Source organism: Blennius ocellaris, assembly GCF_963422515.1.
Source record: "Blennius ocellaris genome assembly, chromosome: 3".
Taxonomy (NCBI): Eukaryota; Metazoa; Chordata; class Actinopteri; order Blenniiformes; family Blenniidae; genus Blennius; species Blennius ocellaris.
Genome location: NC_137652.1, coordinates 17,463,778 through 17,475,227, shown reverse-complemented (window position 1 = coordinate 17,475,227; position 11,450 = coordinate 17,463,778). Strand labels below are relative to the sequence as shown.

The following is an 11,450-nucleotide window of genomic DNA, read 5'->3' as shown; positions in this document are numbered from 1 at the left end:
CAAAAAAACATATTTCATTGACATTCGAGACATTCTTTGAGAATCCAACTATATTTATCTTCTCCATCTTAATAATGATTGATCCTACTTGGATTTGAGGCTCTTCAGTCTTGTCTGACAAAAGTATCGACTGCTGCTGAATGAAAGACTTTGCTGTTTTCACACAGCTTTTGTACAACTTGTACACAAAGCGGACATTTAAACAAATCCTATGCATGCGACTGCGTGAGACTAACAGCATTAGATGGCGTAAGGACAAAACCCTGAAAAATATTGATGCATTCATGACCCTCTGTGTATTTTTAAACCTTAAATTTGCTGTGGAACTTACGTGACTGAGTGTAGATTTGACAGTTCAGCCAGATTTTTAGAGTTACACTATTTCACATTTTCCGGTGCAGTCATTCATGTTCTTGTAGAAGAAGAATATATACAAATATGATCTAAAATGACATAAAACCAACATGAGATTTAATCAGACTTGATACACGCTGTAAAAAGCATTTTATTTATTACTGTTGATAAACAGGAAGAAAGGTATATGAGGTAAGGATTTACACCCATGGACTCTAAATTCCCAAAGCACTTCGAAGTGGAAGTTGCAACGACACATTTCCTGTTTATTTGGTTCCTCTTTGCCAGTTGAACCTCGTCTGAGGTCTGGACTCTCTTTTGATCCACACAGCGTCTACGGAAATCCCACCGCAGAGGCCTGAGGAGAAGGAACACATTCTCTAGACTATTTTACCCCTCCTTTTCCTCCGTCATTGCCTGCTCTCCCCTGACAGGAAGGAATTTTCTCCAGATTAGGTAAAAGAAGGAGGGGAACCCGAGGAATGAGTCTTTCAGTGCTGAGTATAGATAACCTTTTAATGTGTTCCTGTCTGAACTGGCTCAAATTCAAACTCAATAATACTGGTATTAGACTACTGTCGGTATGATCTGTCTCTCCACTGTTAGGCCTTACAGGGACTCTGAATGACCCCTGTTTACAGGGGGCTTGCATATAAACTCAATGGAGCAACTCACTGTGGATCTTGAAAGAGAAAGAAACAGAAATAACAGAAAACACCAGGGGTCAAAGGAATGCTTCTTCCCTGTATGACTATTCTAGTAAGAAATTATGATGAAATTAACAAAGTGAAGGGTAAAACTAGTTACAGCTTTATTAAAATGTTAATTTTTTTAACAGCATTGTACATGTGATGGAGACAAATTGAAACACTATAATTACTTTTACTATAAAACCATAGTGATTTGCACTCTTGCCCCACAATGAGAATGGTTGTGGGTTCAAATACCAGCCAGGCCTTTCTACATGTTCTCCATGTGAATGTATGGGTTTCCTCCAGGTACTCCAGTTTCCTCTCATAGTCCGAAAACATGCATGTGAGCTTGATTGGTTACCTTAAATTTCCCTTAGGTGTGAATGTGAGTTTGTGGTTTTCTGTCTCTTTATTTGCCCAGTGATGGACTGGTGACCTGTCCACAGTGAATTCTGCCTTCGCCCATAGTTAGCTGGGATCAGATTCAGCCGTATAAACAATGAATCAGATAAAACTATCAGCATTATATCAGTTGCAACAGTTAGAGACTACGGTATGTATAATCTCCATTGTCTATATACTGCGCAGCTATAGTTACAGTGATGGTTTTGTTTATGGATTTACTTTATTAAAAGGTTTTCAATAGAAAAATCATTAAGCTTATTTCTTTTTATCTTGTTTTCTTTTATTTGAACAAAAGCATCCCCTTGCTTTGTAAAAAGAAAAATCAACCATGAGTGAATTATTCACGATTACACTGTTCGAATCATAGAAATGTTGATTTTCAAAATGAAAAAGAAAGTGCTGTACACGTTTTTTTTGTGAGGTTAGGTGAAACTGGAACTAAAAGTGCTTTGATTGTCAACATTCTAATATAACTTAAAAGGAATGTCAATGGAATTCCATAGAGAGAAGAGTCTGCATAACATGGCTCCAACATTCATGCACTAACCCCCCACTCTCATGCTAATAACAAGCCGATAAGTGGAAAGGGACAACACCTTGCTTTCGTTTCCTTTTGTTATGCAAGTTTTCACCGTGACCATCCTTCCAGTGTGAACACTATTGTCCAGACTAAAAACACTCTCAAAGGAAACATCTGTCCCTGTAGCCCTCTCTCCCATATTTAGCTTGATGGCAAAAGATTGCTGATCAACGCAAAAAAAATCTGCTGGTTTGTAAATGGCATTACTCATATCCTATGAGGTCCAAATGAAGCAATGGCTTCTAAAATGTTCGGGATCAAACATTGAAACCACTAAAACCATTATCTTTTGAGCAGAAACACTAATACTCTTTGCTTACATAGCTTTAAATTAAATAAATATAGTACTTGTTACTTCTTTAGACTTGTTGCCACTGTGTCAACCTCCCTTTCAAGTAATTCACTCTAAGGCCCCATTCACACAACATTTTCAAGTGAAAACATAAAATTTTGGCTGCATTGTTTGGGCTCATTTCCACAACAATAGCACTTGGAGACAATGAAAATTCGACTTTTTGAAAAAGCTCCATCTCCGTCTCTGTGAAAATGAAGGACAATACAACTTTTCTGAAATGCTGCTACGAGGTATGCGCACCACGGCGGTAGTAAATAGTTCTGAACATATGCAAGTAGACGGACAATAATAACAATGACAGCCTCAAGAGTGGTGTGATTCCCGGTTCATATTCTCTCAGGACTTGGTAGTTTTATAGTCTCGGATCACCCATACTAGAACTCCAACTTCATTGTCTGTCCATACGAATGTCCGTGTTCTCGCCATTATACATTTTCATGATATATAGTTCTCTGCGTGCATGTGTGTGTGGTTTCATTACAAAAACAAACCACCAACAGCACCTACTAGTAGTCCGACATGAAAACTACATCGGTTGCAGCGTTTCTGCCATTTCAATGTGACCAAACATCCGGTGCAAATGAACAAAACAATGGGTTTTCACTCGAAAGGTTGTTGAGTAAATGGATCCTTAATTTACTTAATAACACATTCATGAAAGAAAGTAATTTTACTTTATTATTATTATTATTATTATTATTATTATTATTATTATTATTATTATTATTATTATTATTATTATTATTATTATTATTGTTATTGTTATTATTATTATTACAAAACATTCCTGCGCTTTTCGATGACGTGTGTTTTGATTGGCTTTCAGCACGCGCAGTGTGACGTCAGTTAATTGAGGATTTATTTAAGCCTCTTGCAGCGCTATGGCTCCTCTAAGAGGATCGAAGACGTGTCCTTGCTGTATTGTTTGCTTCTTCGAGTCGTCGGTGCAGCGTCGCCGCCGCTCAGCCTGACAGCCAGCCGGCCGACACGAAGGACCAGAGGAGCCGGGGGCAGAATGAGCGCCGCGGCGGGCATCGACTACAGCGTCTGGGATCACATCTACGTGTCCGACGATGAGGACGTCACCAGTCCGTACGTGGACACGCCGAGCTTATTCAGGATGAGACACCGGGTCAGCAGGGACTCTTCTACTACCTGTGACGTCTGGAGTCCTTTTTTGTTTTTTTGAACCTGAGTAGTTTTACCTGTAGACCTGAGTGTTCGTGACAGAGAGTTGGACCAGCAGGTGTTACGAGAGAATCTGTCACCTGACATAACCTGTGACCCGTGGGACCACAAACACAACATTCCTTGTACCATATGGAATTGCACTACTCCAAGTTAAATTCCTGCATAAAAAAAAAAAAACATGTTCAAGAAGGCATGATCCAAATCTACTCAAGCCCTTGTTTTGCAGTAAGTTTCCAGCCCTGTAGTTCGACTCCAGCTCCTCTCAGAGCGGATTACCAGTCAGGAGAGGATGAAGAACAAGATCACAGTCAGAGGTCAAGGGTTTTTCTGAAGTTGTCAAAATTATAAATGCACTTGTCAAAGATAGCCAGAAAGAAGAAGTGTAAACAAAGCAGATCTGTTAAAAAAACCAAAATGTGATTCTTATTTTATTTCTTTATTTGGATATTATCCTTCCAATATCACTAAATGATGTCCTTCCAAACCTTTTCAGGAACTTTCCTGTCACATCACACTGCTGGGCTTCTTTACTGTCTCCATCCACTAACAAAATCTGTTCCTGTGTGTCGTAGATGAAAATAGAATTAATAAAAAAACACAATGGGTGTAGTTGTTACTGCTGGTCAAACCTTTTGCTGGCTCTTGGGTTAATAACTTTCATACCTAGTTGTCATATGACTTATAAAGTGAATTATTATCGAATGACGCACCGCCTCCAGCTTCCACCCAGTGTATTTTCTTTCCTGTGGTTCCCATAGTTGATATCTGTGGCGACGTGGGAAAGTCCAGATAACGCCACTGTTTTGGGCTGGTGCAGCTGTGCAGCACACGGTCCAGGATCATGGTTTTATTTTCAGTTTACCAATGTAGACTTTCGCTCACCACTGTGTGCGGTCAACATGACAGCACTGATGTGTATTGACCTTGTTATATGTCGCTGATTGTTATGTGTCATATCACGTAATCCGTGACATTTATGGAATGATTGAGATCTTATACACTGGACTCGAACCCCATTTGATTCCATCATGCTTCACTTCTGAGCAGATTCTATATTCGGTCGTCTCATTAATCTCTCGTTCCCATATTCTCTGTGATGCCGCAAAAGGCCCGACTGGAGAAAATGGCAGAGTTTCAGCAGAGGGGCGAAGACCTGGAAAGTAACTGTGCAGACTGCAGGGGGCTGTTGGCGGAGACCCAGGCACATCTGAAACACCTGGAAGAAGGAAGACAGGAGGGAGGGGCCGACGAGGAGAGAGAGGCCGAGCTGAAGAGAGTCCAAGCGGAGGTCAAGAAGCTAAAGAAGGACGAGAAGCGCTTCGAGAGACTGATACAGGAGTACCGGCGAGAGGAGAAGAAAGTTCCCTGGAATGTGGACAGTCTCAGCAAAGAAGGCTTCAGCAAGGTAGGCGCAGTCTTCAAGGTCACGAGGGGACTCTTTGTCCGTCGGTGCCTCGATTAATCGGTTTTCTCATTTTCTAGAGTGTGCTCAACATCACGCCCGGAACAAGGCAGGAAACGCAGGAGGAGAAAGTGGAAAAACACAAGTCCTTCATGGAGAAGCACACAAAAGAAATCAAACACTTTGGTATGTTCTCTGACCAAACGGGTGGGTTCTCCTCAGGTTCTCCTCCTGATGTCTGTAGTATGAAGAGATCTCCGCATACTCAAGGAATCTTATTGTCATCTGTCTTAATTCAACGTGACCTGGCTGACCTGTACCACAAAGCTCGTTATCAACAATGATATTCTCTCCAGATGTTGAAAGGTTTCTGTTTGCAGGCACTTCCCTGTTTGGTCAGATGCACTGTTGTTGTGTAATGTTGTCCACAGTACTGAAGAGATTGTGGACAACATACACAACAACAGCAACAGGTTCCGAAAAAGAGTTGCAGCTCCTGTCAAGGACAGTATGTGATTCACGAAGACGTCAATTTATAATGTCTTCAATATTCAGTCCCGGCTAAACACAAGGCAGTTGTGTAAATCTAAAATAATTCATTAAACCTTTCCTGAGCCCCCATCAGAGTTGGGAAAATTATGTTTCATTTATTTATTTATTTATTTAAATATACTGTTTTTTCCCCCCTTTATCTATATAAATAAATAATTTTGGTACTGTATATCAAATCTTATTCCAACCAATGTGTTACATTGCTTTGACAAACTACAATGTCTTGTCTGGATTGGCCAAGTTCTTTTTTATTTATCTTTGGTCTTGTGTTGGTAATTTAAATGTTACTCTTTCAACGTTGTGAAGGCAGGTCAAGGTCACTGAAAGTATTTAAATATAACTGCAACCATCAAAAATAAAGGCATAGCTGTTGCATCCCATGCATGATATTCACTATTTAATAATAAATACATTTTATGTATAACGTCCACAGAGGTGTTTTCCAGAATTGATCCCTCAATAACTGAGGTTGAAATACAAAGTCCCCTGTCTCTATGGTGCCCAGAGTTAAAAAACAGTTGTCTATAATATCAAACATTTAATTGTCGTTTACCTTTGTCACACCATTTGGAAGCAGTGTCCCAGAGGTGTCCGTGTGTTTGTCAGGTATGCTGAGGCGTTGGGACGACAGTCAGAAGTACCTGTCCGACAATCCACATCTGGTGTGCGAAGAGACGGCGAACTGTCTCATCGTCATCTGTATGGACTTCGAGATCGACGAGGTGATTGCTGTGGGAAGATTTCGTAAATTCTTGTGGGGGGGGGGAAACTCAGTATTTACAGCAGGTACAACTTTGCTTGCTGTCAACGTGTGCAGAAGCACGGCCTCGTGGGGCAGGTGGCTCATCAAGCCATCGTCATGCAGTTCATTCTGGATCTGGCAAAGACGTTGAAAGTGGACCCCAGAGGCTGCTTCAGGCAATTCTTCTTAAAGATCAAGGTCTGAAAACACACACACAAATAAAACCTCAGGGTGTTAATGCAGTACAGTGGTTCATTTTATTGAAGTTTTAGATGGTTTGGTCATTCTCTTGGTGTTTTATTTTGTGTGCGTTAGACTGCAGACGAGCCTTACCAGGAGGCGTTTGAGCGCGAGCTGGAGCTGCTGAAGGATCGGATCCGCAGCTGTGCTCAGACACGTATGGAGAACACGATGAAGGAGCTGGAGGAGGAGGAGAGGCAGAAGAGACTGGGTCCAGGTGGTTTAGACCCTGTCGAGGTCTATGAATCGCTACCGAAGGTAAAGCACCAGCACTCTTGAATGTCACTTCAGCTTTTGGCCATTGTGAATCACTTAATTCTAAATACCCTAATTATTGAAATTACTTTCTGCTTTGTTGAAGACCATTTTTTTAATCCTTGAGAAAGAACAATAATGCAGTCATTTACATGGCCTTATGGGATTATTCAGTAGAGTGGATCAATATTTCCTGATTGATGCCATCCCGTTAAGCCTTAAGCAAACTCAACCTCTTTTTATCCTGATAATGAGCTTTAAATATTATCAAAGCAGATACATTCCCTCACCGACTGCAGCTGCAGCTACAAAACCTGACAGTGTCTCTGCTTCTGTGAGTGAACACAGCCTCTTGTGTACACGTCAATTTCAACGCTTTGAAAGTCAAACAAATGCAGAATCAATGCAAACACAACAATAACTTTAGCATTAGCGGCAAATTCTTATTTGCACACTCTTCTATGAGAAGCAGCACTCAACATCAGCTGTCTTTATATGTCTCAAGACGAATCTATAGTATTTTACAAACTCAAAGGTGTCAAAGGAATCACTTCATGTCATTTTCCCGGCTGTACTGTTTAACTGGAGGCTCTATGTCAGCGCTCTGGAACTTTTGTGACCACAAGTTCAAATTGATTACGATTGTTATGATTCTAGGTTATCCAGTAGGACATATTATTTCCAATGTGTTCAAAGTTGTGAGGCTGGATAAATACATTTGGTTTATTAATATTTATTTCTTTACTAAAGTTTTCTTTGAACTGGTCAAACTCTCTAAAAATCTTTTATTGCAAGGCTGAAACAAGTTTGAAATTCATTTTTTGAGCTGTTAGAGTTTTCTTAATTGTAATGTTGTTGGTATGAAGACCTGCTTTCATTTTCTAAACAACACACAATCTGAAGTCAGTGTTTGCAGAGATTGATTAGAACGGCCCTGCTATTTGGATAATCGGAAAATTCAGTGCAGGTCGGTAGAATGGACTCCAGCAGTCAATCATGAGCTCTACGCACAAGTTAAAGATCAATTCCTGAGTTTACTGATCTGCTTGCAATAATTTTAATGTGATAAACAGAAGTCCGACATGAGATGCTGATGCAGGCTTAATTACAACGGAAGCATTTTCAAGAGAGACGGCGTTGAGTGGTGGTCAGCTCAGTCAGTTTACTGCGTGGAGAACATGTCAGGACTCTCTGTGTTTCGTAGAACATTCAGAGGAGCTTTGATGAGAAGAACCTTCAGATGCTGCAGGAAGCCATGAGCGAGCTGGACCTCGAGGTCAGTGAGCATCCCACTCAGAAACGATAACTCTTGATCAAGTAAGGCAAACAGGACTGTTGGTTAATTTTGCACTTTGCTGTCATTCCCTCTGTCCCTCTTTCTCTTCGTCTCCAGGAAGGAAAATACCACCTGAAGAGGTGCATTGACTCTGGACTCTGGGTCCCCGAGGTAGCAGAGGATGATGGTGGTGAAGAAGAGGAGGAGGAGGAGGAGGATGGGGAAGAAGATTAAACATCAGTGTTATACAAAGTCATTATTTGTTATTATTTATTAATTAGCAGATTATGTAAAATGTTTTGTCAAATCTGGAAAAAAAGAATATGAGGAACATGCTCAACTCAGAGAGGATGTATAGTTTATATTATCAGTTACACAAGAATGAATAAATGAGGAGTTTGCTGTGACCACCATCAATCAGTTCTTGGTCGATTTCTAAATATCTTCTGTGAATCTAATTGCATAGCTTTTGTGGATGCCCCAAATATGGATTGAATATTGATATCCCTTTTATCTGGATTAAATCCCAACTGTTAATTATGTATGTGGTAATACTCTAATTCCTTTTTGCTTTCGTGTTTAAAAGGTTACAGCATGCTCTGATTAATAGATGCGCTTCAGCTTTTCAGTGTTTCACAGCATCAAGTGAGGGCTTCCATTAGGGGGGTTCACACCATATTGTCATTGTTGCACTCAGCGGCATTGAAGAAAATACATATCACTGTATCTCATATTTGTTATTTTCTCTTTTACAATAGTATGATGTATGGTCATACTTCAACACATAGGAAATACAAACAACAAGTACGTGTTCACGTTAATTGAAGAAGAAAAGAGTGAAGCCAGTGAGTTAATTATTCTTGTACTGTAAATTCTAAGGAAAACACAGAATATTTGCAACTTACAAACAAAAACCCAAAACAACAAAACCAACAACAAAAGAAAAAAACAATCTAAAGACCATAACATGACAATAACACATCTAATCATCAATGTAGAAGTCTCATGAATACAAACAAAGGTTTCTGTTCTGAAACTGACATTTTTCACAAATATTTTTGATAAATAATGTCTGCAATTTTTAGAGCGTGGGATTGTATGGATAATGGGTTTTTAGAAATAACGTCATCATTCATTGCTCTAAAAGCTATTTTCTGTAGTTTGATTATTGAATCCATAATTACGCCTTAATTAAATCATATATGTGGAAATAAATAGTGAAACATCCGTTGAAAATATGTGAAACCTGTTATAAGCTTCGCATATCAACGACACTATATTTTAGGCACGTCGGATAACGGATTTTTAATGTAAAAATAGCATTTGGTGACATCTAGTGGATAAAATGACCCAGCACACCCACAGTACAGTACAGTACATATGGCTTTATTAATCCCTGAGGGAAATGCTTTAAAAGGTGCTGTACATGATATATCACACTTTAAGTAATCTTCAGACACTGAAATAATTGATGATTCACTGACTGTAGCATATCATATAGCCTAACTTGTTTCTAATGTCTTTATATTGATGACTAAAGATGCATTGTATACGCACACTCATTTCATAGTCAAAAGATGGTGCCATTTCAGAACTTTACTTAACTGTATGCAGATAGTTAAATATGAAAAAAGGAAAGTACTGTTGAGTGTGCTCAGTTGGCAGTAAATAATGCGAAATTAATCAGCAGAGTAAACTTAACTCATTTGTAGTTCAGACTTGCAGCAGCAGTTCCTAAAATGTGCACTTCAACTTGGCAATAAAATGTTTTAATGAAATTATACATTCTTTTACACTCCACTTTCTGATAATTTATCTTGATTAAAAGAAATAATTGAAAATCTGAGAAGTCATTCCATTGAGCCCCAGAGTTCCTCTCCTGTTGTACCCCCCTGAAGCTCTCTGGTGCCCCCCACTCTGAGAAGCGCTGCATTACAGTAATAACGTTTCCAATATTTTGTCTGAAACCCTACTCATTTTGTCTCCATCACTCTCTTTCACTTTCACTTGCATAATTAATTGCAGAGCTGCTCGCTCTCGCCCTCTCTCTCCTTCATAATTAATTGGGAGGTTTGATTTAGTGGTCTGTGCAGGATTTTGTTGGGGCAAAGCTTCTTTGTGCAGTCACTTTTGTAAATAGGAAACGATCAGCGCAGGTCCAGGGCATAAATCAAATCTAGATAATGCCTGTAAATGCCCGATAGGAGAATAATAGAATAGTTTCACAGCTTCACGCAAATGCATGAAAGTTTTAATGTTGTGTAAATGGCATTGCAAAGAATTGAGGTTGACATTTGATGTCAAAAGCTGACACAAGTTTTGTATTTCACTATGCTACATATGGTAGGTTAAACTATAACTACAGTTCTAAAAACATTTTTGGAAAACGTCAAAATGAGAATTTCTATTGCTTGATGGTGCAGTATGTAGATTTGTATCTAAATTTAAAATACTGGGAATAAAGTTTGACCTGATGTGACATTTTAAGTTAACAGAATTTTGCAAACCTGCATCTTGTAATACTAATTTGTACCACAAGATGGTGTAGTGAGTCACTTCAATATGCCAAAATAGTCAATGGTTCACGACCTTAGCAACTAACTTGACTAGAAGGTAATTTCCACTTCGGAATTGTTGGTTTATAATGCCACACTGCCTGAAAGCCTGAATATCACAATGATAAAGCACCAGTTTCAACGTAGTTGTTATATGGCAACTTACTTTCAAATGAAAGATTCCATAAAACCTGATAATTTAAGTTGACCAAACACAGGTGAAGGTGAAAAGAAATCTATCTTGACCCCTAAGTCGACGGTGAACTTCCTGCTCCAGAGCTCTGAGAGGATAAAGAACACAGTGCCAATATTGCAATTATAGAATATTTCAGGCAGAAGTTTCTCCATATTATCTGAAATGATGGACTATACTAGCTTCATTACATAATAGATACGTATTCAGCATATTGTTAAAACTTTGTAGTCCTCCCATTAATTTTCAGTGAAAGACATGTGGCATTAGCAACACAACATTTCCGGTCCCTTGTTGACCCCGTTTGAACCTTTTTGAAAACATGTTGCTGTTATCATATTTGAATTGGTTGAACACTTTTTAAAAAATACAGTGAAATTTGCAGAAAACCTATCAATTCTATTAGTTCACCTTGAACCGGGCTGCAAATGATCAGCACACACCTGTAAAGACAGTATTTTTATTTATCTGCAAACAAAGGAATTGGGTGATTATTTAATGATTAATTGTGAATGTATTGTAGCGATCACGGAGGTGGTCGCTGCAAGGCATGATGGGAATTCATGTTTTGTTGTTGTTGTTGTTGGTTATTGTTGGGCTTGGTGTTGTGTTGATTGTGCTTTTGCTGTGTTTTTGTTCTCCAGTTCAGGGAGTGTTT

At 39.1% G+C, this 11,450-nt stretch overlaps 1 protein-coding gene across 1 annotated transcript; it reads left to right on the top strand.

Moving 5' to 3' along the window:
- Positions 1 to 3,401: 3,401 nt before the first annotated feature.
- Positions 3,402 to 8,278, top strand: LOC308144544 (hsp90 co-chaperone Cdc37-like; the record flags this gene model as incomplete). Its single annotated transcript, XM_080515678.1, has 8 exons — positions 3,402 to 3,518; positions 4,686 to 4,982; positions 5,060 to 5,165; positions 6,138 to 6,253; positions 6,349 to 6,471; positions 6,589 to 6,771; positions 7,973 to 8,044; positions 8,162 to 8,278. The coding sequence occupies 8 exons, from the start codon at positions 3,402 to 3,404 to the stop codon at positions 8,276 to 8,278; spliced, it is 1,131 nt and encodes a 376-aa protein (XP_080371804.1).
- Between the last annotated feature and the right edge of the window lie 3,172 nt (positions 8,279 to 11,450).